This window comes from Somniosus microcephalus, chromosome 33, assembly GCF_052327205.1.
Source record: "Somniosus microcephalus isolate GS21.2 chromosome 33, FLI_Smic_1.0, whole genome shotgun sequence".
Taxonomy (NCBI): domain Eukaryota; kingdom Metazoa; phylum Chordata; class Chondrichthyes; order Squaliformes; family Somniosidae; genus Somniosus; species Somniosus microcephalus.
The window spans coordinates 23,083,197-23,097,075 of NC_141019.1; the positions used below are offsets into that span (position 1 = coordinate 23,083,197).

A 13,879-nucleotide genomic window follows, 5' to 3' on the forward strand; every position below is an offset into this window, starting at 1 on the left:
TGGGAAGAGGCTTTAACTAATGGCATCATTGTATTTTCCAATCCACACTCCCTGTTTACCTGCAGTAACTTTTGCAAATTCTTTGAGAACCAGTTCAGGTATTAAAATAGTGCCCTTTCTTCTGTAACGTGCTGTAGAATAATTCCCAAAGTTCCAGTGAGTCACATAGTAAATGTCAGTACAGCGGGAGTTACGTGGTACAGTGTGACCACAGCGGGAGTTACGTGGTACAGTGTGACTACAGCGGGAGTTATGTGGTACAGTGCCAGTACAGCGGGAGTTACGTGGTACAGTGTGACCACAGCGGGAGTTACGTGGTACAGTGTGACTACAGCCGGAGTTACGTGGTACAGTGTCACTACAGCGGGAGTTACGTGGTACAGTGTGACCACAGCAGGAGTTACGTGGTACAGTGTGACCACAGCGGGAGTTACGTGGTACAGAGTCAGTACAGCGGTAGTTATGTGGTGCAGTTTGACCACAGCAGGAGTTACGTGGTACAGAGTCAATACAGCGGGAGTTACGTGGTACAGTGTGACCACAGCAGGAGTTACGTGGTACAGTGTGAACACAGCGGAAGTTACGTGGTACAGTGTGACCACAGCGGGAGTTATGTGGTACAGTGTCAGTACAGCGGGAGTTATGTGGTACAGTGTGACTACAGCGGGAGTTACATGGTACAGTGTGACCACAGCGGGAGTTACGTGGTACAGTGTCAGTACAGCGGGAGTTATGTGGTACAGTGTGACCACAGCGGGAGTTACGTGGTACAGTGTGACCACAGCGGGAGTTACGTGGTACAGTCTGACCACAGCGGGAGTTACGTGGTACAGTGTGACCACAGTGGGAGTTACAGTGTGAACACAGCGGGAGTTACGTGGTACAGTGTGATCACAGCGAGAGTTACGTGGTACAGTGTGACCACAGCGGGAGTTACATGGTACAGCCTGACCACAGCGGGAGTTACGTGGTACAGTGTGACCACAGCAGGAGTTATGTGGTACAGTGTCAGTACAGCGGGAGTTATGTGGTACAGTGTGACCACAGTGGGAGTTACGTGGTACAGTGTGACTACAGCGGGAGTTATGTGGTACAGTGCCAGTACAGTGGGAGTTATGTGGTACAGTGTCAGTACAGCGGGAGTTACGTGGTACAGTGTGACCACAGCGGGAGTTACGTGGTACAGTGTGACCACAGCGAGAGTTATGTGGTACAGTGTCAGTACAGCGGGAGTTACGTGGTACAGTGTGACCACAGCGGGAGTTATGTGGTACAGTGTGACTACAGCGGGAGTTACGTGGTACAGTGTTAGTACAGCGGGAGTTACGTGGTACAGTGTGACCACAGCGAGAGTTACGTGGTACAGTGTGACTACAGCAGGAGTTACGTGGTACAGTGTGACCACAGCGAGAGCTACGTGGTACAGTGTGACTACAGCAGGAGTTACGTGGTACAGTGTGACCACAGCGGGAGTTATGTGGTACAGTCTGACCACAGCGGGAGTTACGTGGTACAGTGTGACCACAGTGGGAGTTACAGTGTGAACACAGCGGGAGTTACGTGGTACAGTGTGATCACAGCGAGAGTTACGTGGTACAGTGTGACCACAGCGGGAGTTACGTGGTACAGTGTGACCACAGCGGGAGTTACGTGGTACAGTCTGACCACAGTGGGAGTTAGGTGGTACAGAGTCACTACAGCGGGAGTTACGTGGTACAGTGTGACTATAGTGGGAGTTATGTGGTACAGTGTCAGTACAGCGGGACTTATGTGGTACAGTGTGACCACAGCGGGAGTTACGTGGTACAGTGTGACTACAGCGTGAGTTGTGTGGTACAGTGTCAGTACAGCGGGAGTTACGTGGTACAGTGTGACCACAGCGGGAGTTACGTGGTACAGTGTGACCACAGTGGGAGTTATGTGGTACAGTGTGACCACAGCGGGAGTTACATGGTACAGTGTCAGTACAGCGGGAGTTACGTGGTACAGTGTGACCACAGCGGGAGTTACGTGGTACAGTGTGACTACAGCGGGAGTTACGTGGTACAGTGTGACCAGAGCGGGAGTTACGTGGTACAGTGTGACCACTGCGGGAGTTACGTGGTACAGTGTGACCAGAGCGGGAGTTACGTGGTACAGTGTCAGTACAGCGGGAGTTACGTGGTACAGTGTCAGTACAGCGGGCATTACGTGGTACCGTGTGACCACAGCGGGAGTTACGTGGTACAATGTGACCACAGCGGGAGTTATGTGGTACGTGACCACAGCGGGAGTTACGTGGTACAGTGTCACTACAGCGGGAGTTACGTGGTACAGTGTGACCACAGCGGGAGTTACGTGGTACAGTGTGACCAGAGCGAGAGTTACGTGGTACAGTGTGACCACAGCGGGAGTTACGTGGTACAGTGTGACCAGAGCGGGAGTTACGTGGCACAGTGTCAGTACAGCGGGCATTACGTGGTACAATGTGACCACAGCGGGAGTTACGTGGTACGTGACCACAGCGGGAGTTACGTGGTACAGTGTCACTACAGCGGGAGTTACGTGGTACAGTGTGACCACAGTGGGAGTTACGTGATACAGTGTGACCACAGCGAGAGTTACATGGTACAGAGTCAGTACAGCGGGAGTTACGTGGTACAATGTGACCACAGCAGGAGTTACGTGGTGAAGGCTTTTTGTATTAAAATAACCTTGCTCGCACTGTGTGCCAGGCCACTAACATACCTTGCAGGTTCAGATGACTTTGATAAACTATTCAAGCGTCACTTCCTTTGCCGCTCTTTGTAATTCATTTGTTTATTTCCAAAGCTTCTCCTGCACCTTTTTGCACCCTGACCCTTTCTGTGCCACAGGAGCCTAAGTGCATCAGTCTGGATAACGAGCACTGCTGGGCTATTCGGCCATGGGGAGCATCACGGCTGAACCTGATCGCCCGACTCCTCGGCACTTGCACTCTCCGGCACGGCGGGTGGTGGTCGCTGGGCGGTGATCAGAAGCAGGAGTCCCTGGCGGAGTTTCCGCACCTTAGCCCTGAGGGACTGAGGCCTGTTAGGGCACCAGCTGAGTTTGTTCAGGAGCACAGAAAGCTGCGGGCGAGATTCATTGGTCGGTTGAATGGCTTTCCGATGCGTTTGCATGTCGTAACGACAATGGGCAGCCAGAAGAGACAATGAGGTGGATTTTCAACTTGCCGGCCCAATCTTTTAAGTGCTTTACAGAGTCTTCCCATCACTTCCTTGGGCTTTGTGTATGTATTTATGTACATCGGAACAGGAGGAGGCCATTCAGCCCCTCGAGCCTGTTCCGCCATTCAATGAGATCAATGGCTGATCTGCGACCTAACTCCATATACTTGCCTTTGGCCCCATATCCTTTAATATATTTGGTTAACAAAAATCTATCAATCTCCGATTTAAAATTAACAATTGACCCAGCATCAATTGCTGTTTGCGGAAGAGAGTTCCAAACTTCTACCACCCTTTGTGTGTAGAAGTGTTTCCTAATTTCACTCCTGAAAGGTCTGGCTCTAATTTTTAGACTATGTCCCCTAGTCCTTGAATCCCCAACCAGCGGAAATAGTTTCTCTCTATCTACCCTATCTGTTCCCCTTAATATCTTGAAAACTTCGATCAGATCAACCCTTAACCTTTGAACTTCCAGGGAATACAACCCTAGTTTGTATAATTGCTGCTCGTAATTTAACCCTTGGAGTCCGGGTCTCATTCTGGTACATCTATCCGCTCCAACTCATGCTGCACACAGTGTGACAACACGACTTGTTTGCACGACCAGCACGCCCGAATACTTTGCCTGCTGCACCATCAGTGATGTGTTGCCCCCTGCTTAACCACAAGTGCTATTTTTTTAGCCCCCCACGTGCAGTCACCGTGCAGCTCAAAAGAAGTTCTCTCTCTGGCCGCCTCCTACCTGCGGAGCCGGGGAAGGCAACCCGCTTCCGGCGGACGCGCTGCGTTCCAGGGCGACTGTGCATCCGCTGCAAGGCGAGACGTTCAGCTACATTCTGAAAGTCAGTGCAAACGAACGTGAAGGAGCCAGGGGCCCCGGGCATGACCCAGGGGCGGGGCAATTCCAGGGATCCTTTCACGGAAGAATTCTAATAAAACTTGTCCGGCACGAACTGCCTTTCACAAACCCTTTGTTGGCTTCGATTTGATATATCCATTCTATATTTTTGCTTTTGAGTTCTGAAGAAGGGTTTCGACCTGAAACATTGACTCTTATTTCTCTCTCCACGGATGTTGCCTGGCCTGCTGAGTTTTTCCAGCATTTTCTGTTGTTATTTTGTGGCAGAACCACTGAATGACTCTGGCTAACTGTATATAATTCTCTTTAACGATGTTCTAACACCAGCCTAAACCTGTACCATTGTGTTAGGCATTACTGTGTTTTGTATATAGAGTTTGCATGTACGGGGCGTGGCCCCTTTAAGAGCGCGGGAAAACGCGGGCAAATGCGATGACGTCACGTCGCAAACCACGGGGCTGCCCAGGCAGTCCTTGTGGCATCTCCGTTGAGTAAAGCCCTGTTTAGTTGTTCTCTTGTGTCGATCTCTGTTATTCGTTGGAATTCGTTAATTCCTACAATTTCACATTTTTGCTTGACGTTCTGTTCCCCCCCCGCCCCCCTTTACCCCATGCTATGTTTTAATAGGTTGGACTCGAATTCCCTCGCTTCCTGTCAGCTGCTGTCACCTCTGTATCTGTTGAACTTTCTCCTGTTCCGATCACCGCACTCAACTGGTGCCCTCCCTTCCCCCCCTCGCCCTCCCCATCTGTGGGAGCGGATTGGCGCTGGTTCTTAAGTGGGTAACAGTCCGCCGGTGCCCACGGCTGTGCCGGAGCATGAACCGTGAGTGCCAGCGAGCTGTTTGGCCTTGGAGGCCTCCTTCTTCTTCTTAGGCAGTCCCTCGGAACCGAGGATGACTTGCTTCCACATTAAAAATGAGTTCTCAGGTGACAATTGAGTCCAATGCGGGACCTACAGTCTCTGTCACAGGTGGGGCAGACGGTGGTTGAAGGGGCGGGTGGGTGGGGTGCTTGGGTTGACGTGCGCTGCTTGCGCTGCCTGCGCTTGGCTTCCGCTTGCTCCCGGCGAAGAGACTCGAGGTGTTCGGCGCCTTCCCGGATGCTTCGCCTCCACTTTGTGCGGTCTTGGGCCAGGGATTCCCAGGTGTCGGTGGGGATGTTGCAATTTTTCAAGGAGGCTTTGAGGGTGTCCTTGAAGCGTTTCCTCTGCCCACCTGGGGCTCTCTTGCCGTGTCGGAGCTCCGAGTAGAGCGCTTGTTTTGGGAGTCTCGTATCGGGCATGCGGACAATGTGACCCGTCCATCGGAGCTGATCGAGCGTGGTCAAAGCTTCGATGCTGGGGATGTTGGCCTGAGCGAGAACACCGACGTTGGTGCGCCTATCCTGCCAATGGATTTACAGGATCTTGCTGAGGCAGCATTGGTGGTACCTCTCCAGTGCTTTGAGGTGCCTGCTGTACATGGTCCATGTCTCTGAGGCATACAGCAGGGCGGGTATCACTGCTGCTCTGTAGACCATGAGCTTGGTGCCGGGTTTGAGGTCCTGGTCTTCAAACACTCTCTTCCTCAGGCGACCGAAGGCTGCACTGGCACACTGAAGGCGGTGTTGGACTTCGTCATCGACATCTGGCCTTCACAGTGGAGCTGAGTCCTGCCCTTAGCCAAAGGTCCACACATCTTCCAGCAAGGGTCAGTGAATAGCCGCTGACGTGGGAATCCTGGTTAACTTGCCCAACTGCAAGCCAAAAGCTCAGAGCCCCAATTTTAACTGGGAAGGGGTTGCCAACTCCTCCAGGATTGGCCCTGGAGTCTCCAGGAATTGAAGGTTAATCTCCAGGACACTGCTGGGAGCGACCCTGGAGAAAAATCACCGGGTCATTGGACGTGTGTGTTTTTCATTTTCTTTGAACGCTTTTGCTTTTTGGTTGTAAATATATTGCTGACGAGGGAGAAAAAACTGGCTCTTCGGCGGGCAGGGCAGCTGGAGGCAGGTGGGCACGTGGCACAGTGTTACTGTGGCTGTTTTTTGATTTTATGAAGTGAGAATGTTGTCCATTTAAAGTGTCTCTTTCCATCTGTGTGTTTTTGGTCTAATTGCTGCACAACTTCACGGATGGGAAATGGAACAATCTGTTTTTGTATTAAAATAACCTTGCTCGCACTGTGTGCCAGGCCACTAACACACCTTGCAGGTTCACATGACTTTGATAAACTATTCAAGCGTCACTTCCTTTGCCGCCCTTTGTCATTCATTTATTCATTTCCAAAGCTTCTCCTGTACCTTTTGCGCACCCTGACCTTTCTTTGCCACAGGAGCCTCCTGGTGCCTCACCCCCGTGTTTGAGTCTAGATAGCGAGTGCCGCTGGGCTATTCGGCCACGGGGAGCATCACGGCTGAACCTGATCACCCGACACCTCGGCACTTGCACTCTCCGGCAGGGGGGCGTCGTTGGACGGTGATCGGAAGCAGGGGCCCCTGCCGGAGGTTCCGCACCTTAGCCCTGAGGGACTGAGGCCTGTTGTAACATCAGCTGAGGCCGATTTCAGTTCGTTCAGTACCACAGAAAGCTACAGGCGAAATTAATTTGTCGGTTTAACGGCTTCCATAGAACAGTACAGCACAGAAGGAGGCCATTCGGCCCGTCGAGTCTGCGCCGGCTCTTTCGAAGAGCAATCCAGTTCGTCCCACTCGTAGAATCGTAGAACAGTTACAGCACAGAAGGAGGCCATTCGGCCCGTCGAGCCCGTGCCGGCTCTCTGTAAGAGCACTTCAGCTAGTCCCACTCCCCCGCCCTTTCCCCGTAGCCCTGCAAATGTTTTTCCCCTCAGGTACTCCCCCGCTCTTTCCCCACATCCCTGCAATTTTTTTCTCCTTCAAGTATTTATCCAATTCCCTTCTGAAGGCTTGAATCTGTATCCAGCGCCCGTTGCGTTTTTCCGTTGTAACGACAATAGGCAGCGAGAAGAGACAGTGGGGTCGATTTCAACGCGCTGCCCGGGCGTGAACCTGACATTGCGGATCGCCCGCCCGTTAGAGAATCCACCCGATTTCCATTTCCGTTGAGCGGCAAATCAGCTTTATTTGCCGAAGCGAAGCGGAGTGCTGGTGTTGCTTTCTGGAGACTCTGTTTGTCTGTTTGGGAGAGTTGCCTGGTTGATTGGCGGAAAATGTTTGACTTGCCCTTCAAACTGTGTGAAGGATATGCCGCTGCTTGAAGGATTTTTTTTCTTTACCTTCAGTTTGAATTGCTTGCAATATAACGACGCCCAAGACGGGAACTGAGAGCAGTGGCGGTCTGATCCTCACCTGGGCCAATCCCACGCTCTCAACTGACTCCCAATTTTAACCCGCGGTTGAGAATTTCCTTCAGCATGATTCAGGGTCCCCGCGTGGCACAGGCTGCCAGTCCACCCGCCCCACCGTGCCTGAGGGTGCGACGGGCACCCTTGTCAAATCTCCGAATGAATGTCACCCTTTGTCTTCAGCTGGCCAGGATGTCCACAGTGCTGCTTGCCTACTCCCTACATTGTTGCTATGCACTTGGTCTTTCGGTCTGGTGGTGCAGAGACTGGTTCATATCTGGGCTGTTTAAGCAACCCAGGGTCAATACAATCATGTTGCATTGTGCTTTGCAAACTTAAGTATGGCATTTCTTTAGCAAATGGACTCTTAAAGCTGGAAATTACCATTGGAGATACTGGCTTGATGCATTCCTCTGTTCATTATCTTAACTAAGGTATTATCAACTGTCAACATAGCAGACAGAGGACTGTCATATGAACCCATTAACCATTGATGGCCGTGCCTTCAGCTGCCTGGGCCCTAAGCTCTGGAATTCCCTCCCTAAACCTCTCTGCCTCTCTACCTCTCTCTCTCCTTTACACTATTTATCCCTCAATCAACATCACTAAAAAAACAGATGATCTGGTCATTATCACATTGCTGTTTGTGGGACCTTGCTGTGCACAAACTGGCTGCCGTGTTTCCTACATTACAACAGTGACTACACTTCAAAAGGTACTTCATTGGCTGTAAAGTGCTTTGAGACGTCCTGAGGTTGTAAAAAGCACTGTAGAAATGCAAGTCTTTCTTTAAGACGCTCCTTAAAACCTACCTCATTGACCAAGCTTTTGGTCACCTGTCCTAATATCTCCTCATGTGGCTCAGTGCCGAATGTTGTCTGATAACGCTCCTGTGAAGCACCTTGGGACGTTTTACTATGTTAAAGGCGCTATATAAATCCAAGTTGTTGTTGTCCAACAATATTGCCAACAGACTTTGCAAGTTGAAGAACTAGAATCATAGAAAGTTACAGCACGGAAGGAGGCCATTTCAGCCCATCGTGTCCACTGACGAGGATATGGGGGCCACTGGATAGTACAGTGGGTTTAGCGCACTTATCTTTGCCCCTGCAGAAAGTGAGGTTAAAGCTAGCCCAGACAGAACATTGCCCATCTCAGCAGGCCGCAGATGGTCCATTTTTAAATGAGTTTGGACTGTCTCAGCCAAGTTCCGAGTGAGTCTAGGTTCATTTTTCAGACTGAGGCCCTGTCCGCCTACTCCTGCGGTTCAAGAGGATGTTAAAGATCCCATGGCGGTATTGAAAGAAGAGCAGGCAGCCATTTTGTGCAAAGCAAGATCCCACGACATTCTGGCCAACATTCCTCTCTCAAACCAGCACCGCCAGTAAAGCAGATTAACTGGTCCTTCAGCATCTCAGTGATGTTTATGAGATTTTGCTTTGTGTAAAATAGTTGCCCACGTATTAACAGTCACTGCACTTTGATATAATTCACGGTGTGAAATACTTTGAGACTTGATCACATGTCACCAATGTTCCCTTTAATTTTTTTTGGGTGCGCGGTCCCTTTAAGGAGCCGCGCAGCCCATTCAAAATACTGCACGTGCGTTTTTTCCTACTTAAAAGCCGGTGAGCTGGCTGCACTGGAGCTGCGGAGCGCCGCGCAGCTTAAAGGGAACATTGCATGTCACCGTAGAACATTTCCCGATTGGAATGAAAGTGCAAACTGTGCAAGGGATGAGTTGCTCCCATCACGTGAACAGGGAACCTGAAAGCACGGCACAGTTAAGAAAGTTAAGCTTTGTTTCCCCTAGAATGGGGTACAGTAGCATACTGGTAATGTCACTCGGCTAGTAATTCAGCCTGGACTAATGATCTGATGAAACATGACTTCAAATCCCACCACGGTAGCTGGGGAATTTAAATTTTAATAAAAAAGCCAGTATTTTGGTAACCATGAAACCACCCGATTGTCGTAAAAACCCATCTGGTTCACTAATGTCCTTTAGGGAAGGAAATCTGCTGTCTTTACCCGGTCTGGCCTATATATGACTCCAGACCCACAGCAATGTGGTTGACTCTTAACTTTCCTCTGAAATGGCCGAGCAAGACACTTATTCAAGAATGCGGCTCACCACCTTCTCAAGGGCAATTAGGGATGGGCAATAAATGCTGGCCTCGCCAGCGACGCCCACATCCTGTGAATGAAAAAAAACCTTGACACTACTTTTCCCTGGAGCATTGCACAGGCTCACCTTCAGTTCGAGAAGTAAACAAACCCATGCTTATGGATGACTTACTCCTGAAACGAGAACAATCTTACACCGAGGAGCCTCGGGGATCCCTGCCCCCATCCAGCTAAATGTACTGCAGGATCCACAGCTTGAAACCCTCCATTGTTTAGGGCCTTTGTTCAGCATATGCATGAAATCCAATCTGCAAAAAGCCTCTGGGACCTTGATTGGAATCTGGCACAGACAGCTGTTTGGAGACAGCTGACACTTATTGTCGCGGCTTGTGTCACTAGAATGGGCCACGTGAGGTACCAGAGAGCAGAACCAGCATAAGTCATTACCTTTAAAAGAAAAGAAAGACATGCATTTATACAGCGCGACCTCATGACATCACAAAATATGAATGAAGTATTTTTGAAGTTGTAATGTAGGAATCACGGCAGCCAATTTGCGCACAGCAAGCTCCCACAAACATAATGACCAGATCATCTGTTTTTTAGTGATGTTGGTTGAGGGATAAATATTGGCCCAGGACACCCGGGAGAACGCTGCTGTTCTTCTTTGAAATAGTGCCGTGGGATCTTTTACATCCACCTGAGAAGGCAGAGGGGACCTCGGTTTGACGTCTCATCTGAAAGACGGCACCTCCTACAGTACAGCGCTCCCTCAGCACTGCACTGGGAGTGTCAGCCTGGATTTTGTGCTCAAGTCTCTGGAGTGGGTCATGAGCCCACGATCTTCTAATTCTGAGTCACAGCTTGACACCGTGAGAGAAGAGGAAGGAACGATTTGAATGGCGGTGGGGACTGTGGTGTAAACTCCGTCACACGACATATCTGCTGATTTGGTTTTAAGAAATCGACAATTATTATCTGTGAGTCTGATGTTTTCTGATCTGAGTTATTTGAAGTCCCTTCTGCAGAACGCATCAACATGGGGGAGATGTCAGGAGCGAGAGTTTTGATCAAATAGACCGAGACAGACCTCTGCCCTTCCTTTGGGATCCCCTATGACCAATCTCAGATAGGTCAATGTTACTGTATCACATACGTGAATTTCTGGTGCTTTAAAGCTTATCATTTGAGGCAGTTTGTGGGTAGGGAACATCATACTGGACTATCAATAGGAAAAGTTTAATTGACCTGATAGAGGTCTTTAACATTTTGAAGGGGTAGACGTAGAGAACAAAAGCAAAATACTGCGGATGCTGGAAATCTGAAATAAAAACAGAGAATGCTGGAAATACTTAGCAAGTCAGGCAGCATCTGTGGAGAGAGAAACAGAGTTAACGTTTCAGGTCGATGACCTTTCATCAGAACTGGATGTAGAGATGCAAGCCACCCCAGCCACAACCTCTTCGCCCTGCTCCCGTCCGGTAAGAGATACCGAAGCATACGGTCTCATACCAGCAGGTTTCGAAACAGCTTCTACCCCCAGGCCATAAGACTCATGAATGAATAATTTATTATTATTTATTACTGTTGTTTTATTTATTATTACTGTATTTCTATTAGTGTTTTTATCATTGTTATGCCATATTTATTCCAATGTTGGGAGGACTCGTAAAAATCAACATTTCATTGTGCAGTACACACGTCTGCTGCATATATATGACAAATAAAATTGAATTGAATTGAATTGAATTGAATAGAGAAGATGTTTCTACTTGTGGGGAGTCCAAAACTTGGGGTCATAAATATAAGATAGTCACTAATAAATCCAATAGGGAATTCAGGAGAATGGTTACAATCTGGAACATGCTACCATATAGAGTGGTTAGAATCATAGAATGGTTACAGCACAGAAGGAGGCCATTCGGCCCATCGAGCCCGTGCCGGCTCTCTGCAAGAGCACTTCAGCTAGTCCCACTCCCCCGCCCTTTCCCCGTAGTCCTCTGGTTCTCGACCCTTCTACCAATGGGAACAGTTTCCCTCTATCTTCTCTGTCCCCTCATGATTTTGAACACCTCTATCAAATCTCCTCTCAATCTTCTCTGCTCTAAGCAGAACAGCCCCAGCTTCTCCAGTCTATCCACGTAACTGAAGTCCCTCATCCTTGGAATCATTCTCAAATCTTTTCTGCACCCTCTCTTAGGCCTTCACATCCTTCCTGAAGTGGTTGAGGCGAATAGCATAGATACATTTAAGGGAAGCTCGATAAACACGTGAGGGAGAAAGGAATAGAGGGTTATGTTGATGGGGTGAGATGAAGAGGGGTGGGAGGAGGCTCGTGTGGAGCATAAACACCGGCACGGACCAGTTGGGCCGAATGGCCTGTTTCTGTGCTGTAAATACTTTGTAATTCTAAGTTCCAAACCCTGAGGTGAAATGTTAGCTGGAGTCTCTAATCTTGCTGTCGAGTTAAAAGTCACATTCTGTTGATTTAAGATAATAGACGTCTGAGCTTTGTCTTTACTTTGATGTTTGTGAGCTTGTAGATTTGGGACATCACTTTCAAGTTCCACCTTTTGTTCCACTTTATCTCGCTTGTACAACTGAAATCTCGCGAACGGGAGTTCACCCACTGAGGTCACCACCTTTCTTGTCCGACCTGCTCCTGAGTGTTCAAAGACAGCGTGCCACCTTAACTTTAAAGCTGGCGGACATTGTGTGGGGTTTTTTTTTTAATTTTATTTACTTAACCCGTACCTGGTAATATAACCCGATTTGTTTTGCCAGCAGCCCTATGCCCCAACAGCCCAGCAGATGGCTCCGCCCAGTCCCAGCACCAACAGCAGCAGTAACAGCAGCAGCGTCGGCGGAGAGCAGCTGAGTAAAACCAACCTGTACATCCGTGGGCTTCACCCTGGCACGACTGACCAGGACCTTGTCATGCTGTGCCAACCGTAAGTAATTTGGATGCTTTAAATGATCTTGTGGAGGAGAGCTTAATAATTCCTTTGAGGCAATATGTGCAAGAAAAGAAAACTGTTGTCATTGTTGGAGGCTGATGGAGCACCCTGTTTAAGAACAATGATGGTAATGGACTGAATGAATTCCCCATGATGTTGCAATATCCAAACCTCTCACCGATGCGGCCATCATCGAGACACTTATTAAAAGTTCCGACTACCTCCGATTGCCCATTTGCCTCTCTCACTGCTGTCATGAAACAGTGTGCTCTCTAAGCAGCCAGCCCTTTGAGTTCCGAATTATGAGAAGTTGGCATAGTGTTGAGGGTGTTTGTGGGGAGGTCGACGGACTGGCGATGTTGGGGGCTTTAAAGGAGACGGCGCCAGTCTGGCAGCACGCGGCCTTGGAATTGCGAGATGCCGTTGAGCTGATGGGTCGCCGATGCCACGTTCAGGTTTGGTTGTTTTTTTTTGCCTTGTGTCTGGCTGCGCAGTGCAGCAGCAACGCTTACCGTGCATTTGTATAGTGGCATTAACATCGAAAAACGTGCCGAGGCGTGTCACAGAGAGGCACGATCAAGGAAAGAACCAAAGGTGTGGGGCCAGAGGTGTGCTTTGTGTCTGCAGTGCAATACGCTGATATTGCTGCAGTAGTCATTAACCCAGAACATTGCACTGACTGTGTCATTCGAGGTTCATCTTCATTCTCCTCCCTGGTACCCTAAGATTCAACGAGGTGAATGATGATGTCAGCATTTCGCACTGTTTAACCCAATTGTGTAGAATGGGCCTATATTCTCTGGAGTTTCGAAGAATCAGAGGTGATCTCGTTGAAATGTATAAGATTCTGAGAGGGATTGGCAGGGTAGATGCTGAGAGGCTGTTCCCCCTGGCTGGGGAGTCTAGAACCAGGGGGCATAGTCTCAGGATAATGGGTCAGCCATTTAGGACTGAGATGAGGAGGAATTTCTTCACTCAGAGGGATGTGAATCTTTGGAATTCTCTGCCTGAAAGGGCTGTGGATGCTCAGTCGTTGAGTATATTCAAGGCTGAGGTCGATAGATTGTTGGACACTAAGGGGATCGGACGGGAAAGTGGAGTTGATGTAGAAGTTCAGCCATGATCTCACTGAATGGTGGAGCAGGCTCGAGGGGCCTTTTGGCCTACTCCTGCTCCTATTTCTTATGTTCTTATGTTTATTCCACCTCCGTAACATCGCCCCATCTCTGCCCTTGCCTCAGCTCATCCGCTGCTGAAACCCTCATCCATGCCTTTGTTACCTCTAGACTTGACTATTCCAACGCACTTCTGACTGGCCTCCCACATTCTACCCTACGCAAACTTGAGGTCATCCAAAACTCGGCTGCCCGTGTCCTAACTCGCACCAAGTCTCGTTCACCCATCACCCCTGTGCTCGCTGACCTACATTGGCTCCCGGTTAAGC

At 49.4% G+C, this 13,879-nt stretch overlaps 1 protein-coding gene across 4 annotated transcripts in view; it reads left to right on the plus strand.

The window, feature by feature from the left end:
* rbms2b (RNA binding motif, single stranded interacting protein 2b) overlaps positions 1 to 13,879 on the plus strand; it is a 353,672-nt gene that overhangs the window by 131,986 nt on the left and 207,807 nt on the right. For 3 of the 4 annotated variants that reach the window (XM_085972726.1, XM_085972725.1, XM_085972727.1), the window contains exon 2: positions 12,266 to 12,429. In XM_085972726.1, coding sequence (XP_085828852.1) covers positions 12,266 to 12,429 — 164 coding nt within the window. Of the gene's footprint in view, positions 1 to 12,265; positions 12,430 to 13,879 lie in introns of those variants that run through there. The other variant, XM_085972728.1, reaches the window with a different exon arrangement.